This window comes from Lissotriton vulgaris, chromosome 11 (genome assembly GCF_964263255.1).
Source record: "Lissotriton vulgaris chromosome 11, aLisVul1.2, whole genome shotgun sequence".
In the NCBI taxonomy this organism is placed as follows: domain Eukaryota; kingdom Metazoa; phylum Chordata; class Amphibia; order Caudata; family Salamandridae; genus Lissotriton; species Lissotriton vulgaris.
Genome location: NC_141699.1, coordinates 1105824215 through 1105840903, shown reverse-complemented (window position 1 = coordinate 1105840903; position 16689 = coordinate 1105824215). Strand labels below are relative to the sequence as shown.

The 16689-nt window shown below is 40.1% G+C and overlaps 1 protein-coding gene across 1 annotated transcript in view; it reads right to left on the bottom strand.

The window, feature by feature from the left end:
• Nucleotides 1-16689, bottom strand: part of LOC147684246 (putative cation-transporting ATPase 13A4) — a 385092-nt gene that overhangs the window by 112433 nt on the left and 255970 nt on the right. The window contains exons 17-19 of the mRNA XM_086944646.1: nt 15512-15629; nt 8048-8172; nt 418-581 (exon numbers count right to left, since the gene is read on the bottom strand). Coding sequence (XP_086800772.1) covers nt 418-581; nt 8048-8172; nt 15512-15629 — 407 coding nt within the window. The remainder of the gene's footprint in view (nt 1-417; nt 582-8047; nt 8173-15511; nt 15630-16689) is intronic.

The window sequence follows — 16689 nt, the reverse complement described above, 5'->3', positions numbered from 1 at the left end:
TTGGGTGGGTAGACCATTATCTTCATGGTAAAGAGACTCTATTGTGATGGCGTATTGATAGAGCCACAATATAAATCAGCTTCTAAGATTGTTAGTGACATAGGGTAAGTCAATGTAGTTAACCCAAAACCCAAAAGGTCAATTGGCAGTGGCACAGAACGTTTAAACCAGTTGTGTGGTTCTGCTCAGACTGGTATGAACATTGCTGAAGGCCAAGACGTGTTATGGATGCCTCTAAATATCATTGCAGGTAAATGTGGGTATAAGAACATTTGATTAACATTTCTCTAGAGTTGCAAATTCTGTTTGACTTCATCTTACATTTAACATATCAGGTGCACACTGCTAATGTCTCTTCCAAATGATTCATTGTAATATATCCCAAAGTAGATAACCTAAGTAGAAAGAGATAGCTACATTAATCACCTGCCCATTCCTCACACCATCCTTCTGGGTTTGAAATGTAAGCGAGGCGGGTATGGATCCTTTTGGCTCATTGGCCTCAACCACAATCACCTTGCTTCTTTTTGGGATCATGCCTGAATGTTTGGCAACAGTAAGAGCGGTCTGGAGGTTGTCACCTGTGAAAAAGAAAAAGATTGATCTAAGTAAACTTGTTGTGAAACGATGAAAACAACTGTTATACATCACTGTGAACCATTTACCATACAAAGAAATGATGTGTCATTAAGCATAATAATGCCTACAGAAACTTAGCCCAACATAAATATTGTTTAAAATTATACCATTCCCTGGGTTGAAATGAGCATCACAATTCTACAAACTGATGGTGGTCAGCAATGGGATAGTCAAGGGTACTCTTTGTATCAACTTCAGGAAATTATATAGTTTGACAGGGTTCAAACATGAATCAATAGGTAGGAGGCAGCATTAATACTCTAAGCAATGTTAATGAATGTATTGATGTATTAATGGCCTTGGTGTTTGCCCGCGAAAATGATAATAATAAATAACCACAGCAAATCCATATCAGCATGTAAAACTACAGTGTTTTGAACAAATGATCATTTGTTGGGGTTAAATGTAATGGTTTCACTAGCAGAAAGCAAATAAGTAAACTCATAATTCTTCCACACAGATAAAAATATTAAAAAACAATTGAGCACCGGAACAAAACAAGCACCTTGAAAATAGCAATACGTGTATTGCTAGAAGCAGAAGACCAACTCATAGAGTTAATCCCACTTATAAAATCAGGTGTGCCACAAGACCCCTGCCCCCCTAGTATAATGCACATGATCCCTGCTCAAATACCACAATATTTAGGGCAGATATTTGATAACATGTTTGCAGAAGGGTTGTTTCCCTCTCCCTGGAAACTAGCCTTGATTCTCCCCTTACTAAAAAAAGATAATTTGAACACCCGGGACCCAAATAACTATCGTCCAATATCAAGACTTCCCTTTGCTGTCAAGCTGGTAGAAAAAGTAATGAACCAACAACTCTCTGAATACTTAGAGGAAAACTCTCTGCTGGACGACACACACCATGGTTTTAGAAAATAAACCACAGCATAGAGTCTGCCCTGATGGTAGCAGCAGAGGATATACAAAAAGTACTCGATAGGGGGGGACAGTAAAACTGATTCTGATGGAAATTTCCCCAGCTTTTGATATGGTTAACCATTAGATCTTGGCTGACCGTATGCATAGGCAAGGGATGGAGGGAACAGCCTTGACCTCCTGCAATATTTCCTGATAAAAAGACAAAATAACGTGATGATGGGAAAGTTTGTCTCCACGTCTTTCTCCCTGCCCTGCGGAGGTCCCCAGGGCTCAGCACTGAGCCCAACTCTTTACCTTTACGTTACAACACTTGCGGCAACTAATAAAAATGTTGGTCTCTCCCAGACATCATATGCTGATGACACCCAAATTGTGGCATCATTGGCAAATCCTAAAAATAGTCTTGGTGCGGATTTCAGCTCATGTATGAGTAAGGTAAGCAACTGGATGAATCGCAATTGCCTTAAACTAAATGCCTAAACAACTGAGCTCATCATCTTTAGCAATAATCCTTCTTTCTGAATACTGGACTGGTGGCCACCAGAGTGGGACTCACTACCTGAACCCTCAAATAAATTAAGAAACTTAAGTATCCTGGTAGACAAAAAATTTAAATTTAAGGACCAAGTAAACAAAATAACACTGGCCTCTTTTTGCTGTCTAAGACTAATAAAAAAGCTAAACAATATTTAGCCCCCTGAACTTCTGAAAACAGTAACAATGGCATCGGGTCTCTCAAGGATTGATTACTGCAACAGTCTGTATCTTCCTCTTGCAACGGGTCTTCTTAAGCGGCTTAAGACACTGCAAAACATTGCGGCCCTTTTTCTCCTAAAAATTCTGAAACATGAGTCGGCCAGAGGAGCCATTAGGAAATTACACTGGTTGCCAGTCGAGCAACGCTGTAGCTTGAAGGCTCAATGGCTGGCCTATAAATCACTGCATGGACTCGCTTCAGACCATTTGAAGAAGAAATTCAAATGGTATATCCCAGCAAGGACACTTCTCTCAGGCTCTGCTAGAAACCTGACTGTCCCCCCTTTCAGGAAAACTACCTGGGGTGAGAGAGCTTCTTTAGGGCCACAGCCATGCTCTGGAACAGTATGCCACTGACACTAAAAGCTGCTCCCTCTCTACTTTCATTCAGAAAAGCCTTAAAGAGCGGGCTTTTCACACAGGAGTAGAAGATATTAATGCACCTGCTTGATCTGACAATATTATTGCTGCAACCTAAATCAGACGTCCACAGAGCCAAACGCCATAGGGCATGAGTTTGCGCTTTATAAGTCATATTTCATTACATTTTATTTATAATGTATGTCTTTTGGTTGAATTGCAGTAAATATATGAATACATCTCTCAAAATTAGTCTAAGCTTTCTCAGATGTTCTGTCAGCTGCAATTGGGCACAATGATTCATGTTTTTCAAAAGATAAATAAATGTATGGGCCCAATTCTTTTTATTAACCCAATCCACGCTGCGTGAATTTTTGCGCTGTGTGGGGGTTTTATTGAGTGGGAGGGATTCGGACGGCCTCCAGCCATCATCAGCACACGCCCACCATGACGTTGGATGGCCGGGGGCTGTCCGAAGCACACAAGAGGTTAAGCTTGATTCATTTGACAGTTGAGTTTTTTATCTGAACTACTTTCAAACTGTGATATCTTAGCAATTGAGCAAAATATCTTACCCCTAAATCAGTACAAGGTCAAACACTCCATATTCTCCAAAGTCCTACCTTGTATAACAGGTTTTTATATCCAATATTTCATTTGATGTCATAAGTGTTAAATGCAGCCCATATTCATAGAATCACAGAACAGGGAGAAGGTGTGGTCTGAAAGGTCTTTGGTGAAAATTCTGACATACATTCTACCATTTCCTCTCTCATATTGAAACACTGTTTCTTTCCTTTCATTTTTCCCTCTCAATTACTACAAATGAAGTATTTTCTTTTACTCCTGATCAGTTCATCGGGTCCAGGTACATTGAGTCTTCGACCCTCATTCTGGTATCGCATAGGCCCAGCACCGACAGGTAAACAGTGACAGACCCACCAACATCCATTAAAGCGGTCCAGCCACCGGATTACAATCCAGCGGTAGGAAGCATCTGGGGGAGGGACTGACTGCTGATGTTCCGACAGTCTCTTTGGAAGCAGTGGTGGAAATGTAATACCTACAATAAATGCTATAGGGATTACAATGTCTCTTTCCGTTTGTCTTTCTATTGCAGTCCGAACATTATGGGGCCTCAGGGACAGCAGTGCTGCCCCCCTATCTCCATGCAGCGTGTGCCAGGCACCACTTGGTGCCTAGCACAAGGTGCATGAATGTTTGAAAACATCAATCTTTCTATTGTAGCTTGTGCTGCAGGCCTTTTCTCGCAACGGCACAAGATGCAATGGAGAAGTGTGGCTCAACGGTTAGAGGAGGCAGACCTGGAAGCAGAGGTCAGCCTGGGACCAGGGTTCAATTCCCGGCTCGGCGGGTCTTGAGTCCGAAAATGTCCACGGACTCGACAATTCTCGCTCCGGTGCCTACTCGATTCATGGGTTCACACTCTGCGACTGTGGGCAATAGCTTGCTTAATCTCCACAACGGCCCCTCGTGGTGGGATGCCTGACTTTCACCTTGTGGATACCCTGCCGGGGTTATCTCACAGGGGAATACCAGGACGGGTGCCCTAAACAAGCGCTTAGAACCCGGGTCGGTAATTTGCGCTATATAAATACATGTACATTTACATTTACATTTACAATGGAAAAGTGGATGTTTCTGCCTGCCCTAGGGTAGTCGCATAATAATTCATTTGGTGGAACAGCCAACTAATAGTCGGGCGGATTCCATCGCGGTACAGTCAGATGACCAACTTCGTAATAGGCCCCTTAGTCCTAAATATACATTAAAAGTATTAAATATAAAAATACAAATTTTCCAATACAAGCTGGAACACTTCAAGTTATTCAAACATATGTACAAGGAAGAATGGTTTAGCCTCACTAATCAATGCAAATTTCTAAGACTGGTACCCATGTTATTCATAATATGTGTGTAAAGAATAAATTGATACCTTAATCTCTTAAAAATAGATAGACTTTACAAAGTAAAATTAAAATAAGATATCAAGTGGTATTTTGTGTTGATTCTTTGACAATCTAAACTTAAGTTTATGAAGAATTCAGGTTTACCCAAATGTATGCAACTTTTGTTAGTCTTTCTTAAATACAAGATTATATTATTAATTTGCAATGTATAAACCTATTGTTGATGTTTTAGGAAATATTTTACTAATATTGATTACTTACAAAAAAACTTTATTTGTGATGAAATCTACTTCTATTTTTGTTTTCAGGTAAATGGATATTTATAGATATTATTTTTTAATTGAACTATACTTTTGTCAATGAAATATGATTTAAAACAAATATATACTTTATGTGTAATTTAAAATACATAACGTTCTCCCACACATCAGATCCTCATCACCTCTTCTTACATTCTACTAGAACATGAAGATTTAGCTCTTCGAGTAAGTCCTCCTGGAGGCAAGCCTTAATTTCTTGCTAGCTCCATGATATACTCATGAGTGTGCTATAAAAATACATATAACATAACAAGAAAATAAATTCATTTTAATGTAATGAAAAAATAGTGTTTTTTAAGTATTGCAACTTTTTAAAATGTTAAATACACTTTAAATAAATAGTTTTCACATGTTAAATGATATTATTGATATTGTTTCACATGCATTTTGGCATTAACCATTTTTGTTAATTCTATAGTTACCTTTGTAAATTACTATTATTGTAATCTATATTTTTGTCTTACGTATTGTTTAACTTGACATATTTTTGTAGCAATATATTATGTAATCAATAGTTTTGTTCTTTTAATTATATTATATGGCTACAATATTTTAGTCAATACTGTGATCCCTATATATTGGTAGGTCAATAGTTTTGTATACGATACTCAAGACTACAGCCAATATTAGACAGAGGTGATACTTTTATTCACCACTTTTTAGGCTTACCAGAGCCCATTCTGGAAACTCACTAAACAATTTCCCACTCAATTCGTGTTCATATTTCAAGACTCTAAATAATGATGTTAGCAGAAAACTGCTGACCAGTCCCAAGGCACACTGTGTCAGATGAGCCTGAAGGCTGAATCCATTTGAGCAAGATTAAACATAATAACTTTCAAATTCCAAACATAAATTATTTAATGCATAATAAATAAGTTGCCTTACTGTGATATATTCTCTTCTAAAGTTCATCATTCACTGTGGAAAATGAATGTCCAAAGCAATTCAAATACATTCCACTGTTCAAAGATCAAAATCCCAATGCATTTTGGGTCAGTGACAATTTATAAGGGAAGCTAAGGCTAAAATTATCAGTAAAACAATGCAAGGTATTGGGAAACTGTGTGCCACACCTCGTGAAACATGATTAAAAATACAGCAAGCTGACTAACCGTATAACAACACGCTCATGATAGAAGAATCCAGACATATGAGCTAATGTTAATCATGCAACCTTGTGATGCATGTAATGGTAACAAACATGCTTAGACTAATACCTCGCGTGCTCACTGCCTATTGTTTTCAACACTATCAAAGTCAACGAGCCTCAGTTCAAAATACTGTGAGTCTCAACAACATAACACCAATCTCAAAGAAACTAGTAATGTATGGGGTTGTATACTGGTTTTTGAATTTTGAAATCCAAGATGGGTGCTACCCTGAAGATGAAGAAATGAACCGAGGTGATTGCATACAATATATTACAAATGAACATTGCAAAACAATACATCCAACAGAAACAAAAATTGCAACAATGGTTTAAAGCTATCCCATACAACATATCATGAATAAGGTTCATGATACATCTCAAAACATATAGAACATTTAGAAAGATCGTATAGTTCATGGGGTTTGGTAACCTCCAGCAGAAAAGGGGACTTTTAGTAATCACAGGTTTGCAGGAAGGCTTGCACTAGTGGTAGGGAGAGTCCTATATATATCTCATTTCAAGAGGAAAAGGATGCCTAAGGCCATCTCAGGGAGAAACAATATTGCAAATACAAAGAAAGATGACTTTACCTATAAAACTTCAGTATGCAGGATATATTTATAATTTGAAACACCTATCCAGCAATGGACCTAATTCATCAGATTGACACATCACATTGTCTCACTCTTACCTTTTTTATGCTAAAGGAGTTTGCTTTAGCCTGCCCCAAAGCCAAGCTGACATTGTGGCGCGTTCAACTGATGCAGCCTTCCGCTTTATCACAATTGTCCTTGTCAAAAATATTAAACGTAGATAATTTTATCTTACGCAGAAAAAACAAGACAAGAATAGAGGTTGGTGGAACTCACGGAGTTTCACTCCCTGGACTTCCGCAGAGTTACATAAAATCTCTTGAGTTCCACTAGTGGGTGGATTTCGGATGTTGTGCTGCTCATGCTGATTTTTAGAGCCGGGAGCTTTTTCAGCGGTGGAAAACCAGCATGAACAGCACCACAATGTGTGCCAGAGGGCACTGCTTCTTTCTGCCGCTCGAGTAGATTTTCAACTTAAAAGGCAGCTTTCTCAACGCAAACGGCCACAAACTTCTGTCACTGCCTATGTTGAGAAATCACATCAGGAGGCATCTTAGCACCTGAAAATGTGGCTATGGGATGCAAATTCTCGTTCACACTCTTCAACTTATCATTGGGGGAGCTGTGCAAAAGAAAAAATTCCATCATGCAGAGGTTAGCGGAGTTTTGTCGGAACTCCGTGTTCTAAGCAGAACATGGAGTGGGCAAAAGTCTGCGAACTACGCAAGCAGAGTGGAATTGTTTCGATCCCTACACAAAAACCCAGTTTTATTGGACTCAATCCCTTGCAAAAATACAATTGTAGGAATGTTGAAAGCAGTTAAAAATAAACAAAGTACAAAGTTTGGCAACTTTGCAAAACCTTATGGGCAACAGCTACTTTTTTCTCTACTTGTATTACTAGTTCCACCCCTGAAAATCCAGCACCACAAAGTCACATAAGGGGTTTGCTCATATTTATGAGAGTCATAAATGAATGTGTTGAGTAATCCCTGATAATGAATACTGTGCTCTAACAGCGGTGCTCTTTCCATGCACTATTTTTTGTATCTCCGATCACATGAAGGAAAAGAAGCTTTGGGAGAGAACGTAGCCTTCGACCTCGAAGCTGGGGAACCGGGTTTGAGTCTTGGCAACGAAGCTCAACATCCTGTGATTCTGGGCAAATCACCTAATCTCCCCGTGCCTAAGAAAAAAGAATGTGTCCATTTATAACAAAACTGGTGCTCATGCAAGTGCTCTGATACCCGATTTCTCGGGTCTAGTTTGTGCTATATAAAACTCAAAAAAAAGAAAAGCTCTCACTTACCAAACCGGCTGGAATGTCTTCAGCATTATCACCACCATAAAACTGACTACCAAAATACCTAACCTGCCAGCATAATGAAGTAATGACTGCTTCATATACCTGTGATCATAACCGCCCTGATTTGAGCATTCAATAGCTCCCGTAATGCCGGCTTGGTCTCAGCCTTGTTTTTATTTTCCATTACAAGAAGTCCAAGAAATTCCAGGTCTGATTCTACTTCTTCCCTAGAAGAGCAGGCAAGGGAAAAAGAAAATATCAAAGAAGGAGAAATTACCACTCAGAGCACAGCTTTGTGAAACAGTCTTTTGAACATGATCAAATATAATGTGCCATGGTGCATGCATCATATTTATTGTTAGAGATCATTTACTTATTCTTGTATTTATTTACAGTTTTAATACTATTACTGCACCAAAGAATATTGGGGTGCTTTATCAACAATTCTATTAAATGTATTACAATTTAAATAGATACAATTTCCAACATTTTGACAGTTCTTCTATGGAACTCACAGGAACCTATAAAGAACAGCAAAGAGCCTTCACCACCTAACAGGTAGTATGAGTGTGTAGATAGTGGTCTCCCCACCAAAAGCTGTCCATAGGACCATGATTGTGACCACGATTGTGCGTAGTAGGGGCTTGGTAACCTAATTGGCGTGTTTGTCTGGAGGGAGTGATTTTAGTACTCTTTATAAAGATATGCAATAACATACAATACAATGCAATTGTAGAGAGCGCAGCTACCTCTGAAGGGGGGTCCTGGCGCTAGCGGAAAGGATTACCTACAGGAACCCAAGCAGAAAGATTCTAAAAGGCAGAAGTCCAATAGTTAAGTTGTTGGGCTGTTTCTAAAAACCGTTTCTAAGTGATTACTTCTCAACCCAAGAGGAAGTGCATTCCACAATTTGGAGGTCAGGAAAACAAATGATCTACCTCCTCTTCTGGCGTTATGAATTTGTGGGATTTGGAAGAGATTGTGTTTGTTAGATCTTAATGATCTCTCCTGGACTTTCAGCTTAAAGCAGTGCATGAGATAGAGTGGACCTTTATGGGAGTAGGTTCCAATGGCAAAGATCAGTCCCTTGAAGTAGATCCTTTTATTCACTGGAAGATAGTATAGATAATGTAAATGACTTGACACCAATGCCCGGAGGGAAAATCGGGAATTTGCCGGACAGCAGAATGCTAGATGATTTGAAGATACTGATACAAGCTGTTGGTGTAATTCAATCTCCACATGGATGAGCTGCAGCATCCTCCTAAGGGACCTAAGAGTGAAGAAGCAAGTGGGGGCTAGTGCCTGGAATTGGGGCTCAAGTGTAAGGTCAGAGTCGAACTTCGTCCCAAGGTTTCTTACCACAGAAGTCAGAAGGAGGAGGGGGGTTAGCCCATTTTCTAATACCACCAAAGGTTGGATATAGTGAAAGTCTTGGCTCCAAAGAAAATATTATCAGTCTCATCTGAGTTAAGCTTCAGACAGCTTTTCTTCCATCAAGTCCACAACTGATTTGCGACAGAGTTTGAAAGAGTCCAAGGTAGTGGGTGTTTTTTCTTGGAAGATAAGGATGAGCTGTGTGTTATCTGCACAGGATACATCTCTCACTCCCCAAGACTCTACTAGCTTCACCAGAGGCTCCATATGTACATTAAAAATGGTGGGGCTAAGAGACGAACCCTGAGGGGCTTCACAATCTAGCAGCTTCAACGCTGAGATAAAAGGTGGAAGGAAAACAGCTTGGGGGCATTCAATAAGAAAGGCTTTCAACCATAACAAGGCGTGGTCTTCAACGCCTTAACCGTGGCGGTTTTAATGCCGCAGTGTGGGCGTTCTAAAGGGTGGGCGGGGCTGCGTCGGCCGTTGGTCGTGCGCAGCACTGGGGAGGGAGTGCTCGTGATGGCCGACGGCAGCACATAACAGGTTAATACCGATTGTTTCAAGTCTCTCAAGCAAAATAGCATGAGAAACCATATCAAATGCAGAGGAGAGGCCCAGAAGCATAAACATGACTGATGTGCCTGAAACCCAGTTTTTTAAAATATATTCTAAGACTTCAAGCAGCTGATTAGACTCCAGAAAATATGATATTTACTATTGACTTTTTTCTCAATAAGTTTAGCAAATGTAGGAAGGAGTGAAATTGGTCTAAATTTACTGAAAGCTTTAGGGTAAGCTGATGGCTTCCTAACCACGGGTAGAAGCTGAGTTTTTTACCAGCTGGAAGGAACCAGTGCCTGTTCAAGGGACTCATTTTAGCAGTCTGTTCAAGATAGGATTCACCATGGGTGCAGCAAGTTTGTGGATGGCTGGAACCAGGGACCCAGATTGGAGCTAGATTTGCAACTTGCAAGTTCAGCTGTTGATTCTTCTGCAGTTATATGGACGAATCTAGCAAGTGATTGGCTGGAATAGAAGAAAGACATTGGTCCTTGATTAATTGTACCAAGAGAAGGTAGTTTACGTTGCTGTGGGAGTTTGAACAACCCTCAAGGTTTTTTTGCAGCCTCAAAGATGGATGAGGAAATGAAATTGTTTTGCCCTGATTGACCAGTGTCTTGGTATTTTTTTAGAGTAGCCTGGTAAATAGTTTTGGTGCCCTTGTCATATTTGTATCTCCAATGCATGCTGATTTCTCTGACTTAAGGGAATCAAGGCACAGAAGGCTTAAATCTCTTTGAGAAGAAGGATTTCAAAGGCACAATGGTATCTATAGCATCTGGTACCCAGTCATTAGACATGATGCATCCTGCTCTAAATCGCCTAACCCATGACAGGAATTGGACAGACGACTCTATAAGTAGGGAGTCTGAATTGTTATGCAATTGCCTGGATGCAGTCCTCTTGGTCCTTGTGAACCGCTAGGAGCTGGGGAAACTATGTAAAAAGAGACCAGAACATGGTCAGACCAAATTAATTCCAGATCTGGTTGTACTCCGGCAGTTGCAGGATTTGCTAAGACAAGGTCCAGTGTATGGCCTGCTTTGTGTTAAGAGGGTACCTTAATAATCTGATCTAAGTTAAAGCCTTCCAAGGATGTCAGAAATTCCTGTGCAGGTTTATTGTTCAGGTCAACCACAATGAAGGTTAAAATCACCCAATACCAAATAGTAGGCATGGAGATGGGATAGTCAACCTAGTGTGTCAATAAATAGTTGGAGAGAGGCAGTTAAAGCATCAGGAGGACGAAAGATGGGCATGCCAGATTCTCCAAAGCTATGGGCTAATATAATGGTAAAGGACATCCCTTCAATATTATTGAAGTTGGCTAGTTTTGATACAGAGCAGGAGTAGGAGGAACGGTGTAAAATAGCTTCCCTCTCCCATGTTCGTCAGTTCTATCAAGGTGCTTGATAGGGAATTCTGTGGGAATCGACATAACAATATTGGTTGCCAAACTGTCTTTAAGCCAGATTTCAGTTACTAGTTTATTGCAGATTGTGCAATGAATTCTGATGCTCGCAAGCTCTAGAGCACTTGCCGGGATCATTGGTGTACTGTAGCCTTACTTGGTAGTGTATCTCCTGGTGGCAAATGACGCACACCTTAGGATGTGGACAGAGTACTTCCATTGTGCTCCCTTTCTGACCGAGCAAGATGGTGTGAGCGGATTTTTTATAAATTCTTGAGCATGCTTGTCGTGACATAAGAATACTTTTATTTACACAAAGTGCACTTTACCATCTGGGCCACTACCTTCTTTCTTCACTTGGAACTGTAAAACAAATTCCACACAATGATAAAAAAAAATAGAATCTTCCAAGCTGCTACGTAGGATCTTGAGCAGGAGACGCCATTGTTTTTTAAAAGTAAGCAAAAAACACCAACAATGAAACAAAACTCTTGATGTGGATGCACAGGTGTGAATTTTGACAGCCACACATAAAGGATGAAAAAACCGGGAGGGGTCTTTCTCTATAAATGATTTAAAGCTGTTTTAACCAGTAAAATTCATTTATTCCTGTGTTACCTGGGATTCGGGATGTTGTCACAATGACGGTGCAACGTCATCATGAGTCCAGAAAATATATTTAAACAAATGTTTTATACTTCATTTCCTAATCATTATAAAAGTTCCTTTATTATTTTTGTTAATCACTTACCTCAAACATTACTTTTAAATACTCTATATATGTTTTTAAGTACTGTCGCTGGTTTTGTGAACTTCTGCGATACTGGATTATACGGATCGGGACGGATCGCAATGGATTGGCAATTCTCAAAATAGGTAATAAAAAAGCAAATTCTGCAAATCCTGTTAATATGAAGCAACCGTACCAATAAACTTAGATGCGTGACCATGGTGCAGCAGGTGAAGTGAGACTGGAGTGGCAAGAAGAGTGCAAGCAGCTCACTTCAAAGAGATCATCATTTGGTTTGTAAATATCAAGCAACAGCGTCAATAATTTCAGGTGTCTAACCAATAAGCGGTACGTTCAGTGACATGAGAGCAGACCCAACAGTGGATGACATCTGTTCACCAATACACCTTTGTGTATATATATATATATATATATAAAACACTCGCAGTCACTGGATGATGTCATCATTGATGTCATTTGAGATGTCATGAGTGATGTCTATGACCATGTCATGAGTGATGCAATATGAGAGGGTATAAGCAGGGCATTGAAGGGGTGAAACGTATATTTAGCTCACTAATTATAACAGCTGAATTTCTCTGGTTTTGTACGAGTGACAGCTGAGCCGAACCATAACATCTCTGTAACCTTAGTTTTTTTCAATGAATTTCTAAGTTTTTTCTTTAATCTCATTTCCTAACTATAACGTCTCTGTAACCTTTGGTTTCTTCAGTGGATTCCCAAGGTTTTTTAAATGCTAATTCCTAACTATTTAAATGTAAATCCGTTTTGTAAAGCACAAACTACTCACCCTTATGGGTCTCAATTCGCTGGGGGCCGTCGTGGAAATTAAATGAGATTTTGCCCAGAGTCACATGGTGCTGAGCTTAGCTGGGGCCGGGGATTGAACCGCGCACCCTGTGCTCCGACGTCAGCTGCCCTGGCGGCTGCACCACACGTCTCCAACTATAAAATCAGTGTAACCTTTGGTTTTTCCCAGTGAATTTCTAAGTTTTTTAAAATTAGTAGTCATGTTTGTAGAGTGGTGGCAAAAGGGGGCATGGCCCTCAAAGACCTCTTAGCAATCTAGCTTTGTGGAACTTATTGGAGATAATAAGAGGGGTAGTTGACCCGAAGGACGTTCTTTGGGGCCATCTACGCCTCCTGTTACCTCAAATATAGTCCCACAGAACAAGATTGCTGAGACCTGGTAGGAGACCATGCCCCCTTTCAATACCACTTGCAAACTGTCACTTTAAGCCCTGGGCTGCTAATACTGTAAAAGTCTTAAATTGTGAATTCTCTACTGTTCATTGTGAAACTTTTGAGCTCAGAAAACACTCAGTGAGGGCTTATGTCATGTTAAAGTCAGTTCTGGGGATGGCACATTATCTTCTTTCCTTAACTAGCGCTCATGACAGATTTGAAATCACTCATTTTAGAATGAACTATCTTCATTTTCTTTTAGCATCCCCGGCTGGATGTTTCCCTCTAAATCAAATAGGACCCATTGTGGGTACAGATTCCCTTAGGGCACTCTACACTTCTTACTACCGTGCAAATTTCTCCCCTTGGCAAAAAGGTGGTTTCTCCGGCCCCTTCTAAAGATCCTGAAGTTTAGGCATGCTAAAGTGGCACTTTTGTATTTACAGTAGCTGCCAAATGCTTATACCCTATGTGCAGTGACAGGTTTTCTGAGGGCTGCTTACAGATCCCGGCTCTCTAGCATTGATTAATCTGTGCAAGGCCAGCGCACATGAAGCTCCATTTATTTGATGGTGTGTACTGTTTACAATTCTTTAAGATTTTTAGATTTTTAAAACTGATGATGCATTAGTTTTAGGTGTTGCTTTTATCCCATACTGTGTATTTTTTTTTATGTATTGCTATATCTTTAGGGACGCTTTTGCTTCCAAATAAAGAAAGAATTATAATAATAATACAGGAAGCTGATGACCTTGAGTATATGGGTCCATGTATGGGCAGGAGCTGACTGTCCAGTAAACCTTGACATTAATTACATGATAGGAATATTGTTTAAATTGCCTCAGGTCCTCCACCCTATTAATTTAGGAAAGCATCACAGCACATGAGCACCATCCATACCCTGGTCCTCACCTGGCCAGAGAGTTCACCGCAGCATATGATCACCATCCATCCATTGGCCCTCATCAGGACACACGTATGTGATCCTTACTTTTCATTTGACTTCATCAAGTCAGATTGCTTTTCAGCATTGAGGACAAAGACTAAAGACAAGGGTGTTGCTGAACAAAAGTTTAACACACCACAGACTTTGCTGCAACACCTCTCTACCACATTCATATAGGTAAACAAAATACTAACACCTTATTTTTCTCATCAGCACAGGGGACAAAGAGGAGTTTACAGTGATGCTTGTTAAGAGGGGAGTAGTATGTGTTTGGAGATTAGTTGGCTGTCACAACCTGTCTAGTCTGCTCTGGGCCAATCAGTCTTCCCTGTCTCAGGCTGAAGCCTGGCTCCTGAGTGGCTGGACACATGGGCACTTATTTATGAGGCCTTGCGTCAGTTTTGCGCCGCTGGTGCGTCACTTTTTGTGACGCACCAGCGGCGTAAAATATGCGCCTTGTTGCGCCATATTTAAAAAGTGACGCATCTAGGTAGATGCGTCACTTTTTAAACCCCTGCGCCACATTATACCTGCGTCAGGTATAATGTATGCAGAGGGGGCGTTCCCTTGCAAAAAGCCTCGTAATAGTGACGCAGTGAAATCTATGAGATTTCACTGCGTCGCTTTTAGGATGCTGTTGCGTCAAAATCTTGCGCCTGCCTCACAGCAGGCGTAAGACTGATGCAAGCCCTTTCACATGGGGCTTTCCCCATGTGAAAGGACGCATTGCTGGAGTTGCGTCACTTTTGTGACACACTCCAGCAATGCGTCACTTTTGCGCTTACAGATGCGTCAGAAATACTGACGTATCTGTAAGTCCTTGCGCCATGATGCGTCATACATTAAATATGACGCATCATTGGTGTCGCAAGGAGGGCGCAGTGAAAAGTGACGCATTGCTGTTTTCACGCAGCGATGCGTCACTTTTCATAAATGGGGCCCATAGGGTCTTTGTTGGTGGAAACCTGGGATGATGGTGACTGAGGACTTGTTCATCCGGAAACGGTGAACTGGGTTGCGGTGATTTGGGAGATGTGTTGATAGGTTGCTGTTAAACAATTTAACACAATTATTTTCTCTTTTGTTCTGGGAGATTTCACAAGTGAATTCTGCACTTTCTTTATCACAAAAATCCACTTAATTTGTTGGATTTTCTATAAAAAAATTGAAGAAGAATCTTGTGAAGTTTGTAAAGTTGGTGAAGGTTTAAAACAAACTGCATTCTCTCTTTCTGATCCACGAAGAAGGCTGATTTAGGATCAGTAATAGATTATATTTGCATGTAAGTGACAATTTTAACCATCAGATCAGAGTTACAACCCTGTGGCTTACCTTGGGTAAGTGTCCACTCCAACATCTGTCTTCAGAGCCAGGGTTTTATATGCCAGTCCGATCACCCTGAACCCTTGCAAAGTGTAATATTCAAGCTCACTTAAGAAATTTAAAGGCACTGAGTGGGAAAGGATAAACAATATTCTAATCACTAGTGTATACCACTGCATTATATTTACATAATGTTTTCTATTAATCAATAATCAATATAGCAAGCAGTATCTTTATTAAGAACAATTATTCATGAAACAAGGCAAAAGGCAGTTACACAGTTGTATAACTGTCTGAATTCCCCAAAGCTTATTAATGTAGTAATAGTTCATGGTTGTTAAAATATTTCATGTCCCTTGTAGCTGAAGTTGTTTAAGAAGCAATTTTTGTAATGAAAAAGAATTCTACATGTTTTCCCAGTAACTGCAAGGAAGCTCTGCATTTCTATAAAATCTGAATGTTCCCATGTTCAGACTAAGGGCCCAATTAGGATCTTGGTAAACAGGAATATTCCCTCACAAACGTGACGGATATCCTGTCCACCGTATTACAATTCCGTTGCATCCTATGGAACTTGTAGTAAAGCGAATGGGATATATTTTATGTTTGTGACGGAGTATCCTATCCGCCAAGATGGTCGTCAGGTCCTAAGTCCATCCTGTACCTAGGGAACCAAACTTCTTCAGGGAGGTATAAGGAAAATCGGCATGATATACATATATATTTTTCAGGGGGAAAAATAAAATCTGTGTAGAAAAAATGTAAAGATGAAAACAATAGTCTTAATTTAATGCCTATTACAGGTAACACTACATCAAACTACAGTTCCTGTATTCATTAATAAATAGAAAAAAAGTTATTGAAATGCTCTCTTCTCCAGTCACTTTAATTGGATCTTCCAGTCAATACCTGTTTCCTCCTCATACACATCTCTTCTTATCATGGTCTCTGCACCTTCCAACACATTGACTTGTACTTTCTTTATTCACCAGTGTTCTGTATGTATGAACGTACAGTTTTTTTTCTAGAAGGTGGATGACGAGAGAGAGGAGGAGTAGGAACGAGAGCGGCAAGGCAGGGTAAGTGGCAGAAAGACAGGGAAGTCCCTTCTTTAAATCTTTTAAATGATTTGGGAGGGGGAGGGAGTGGCTAAGTCTGCTCCACCACGGAGGCAGAGTTTTTGCCTA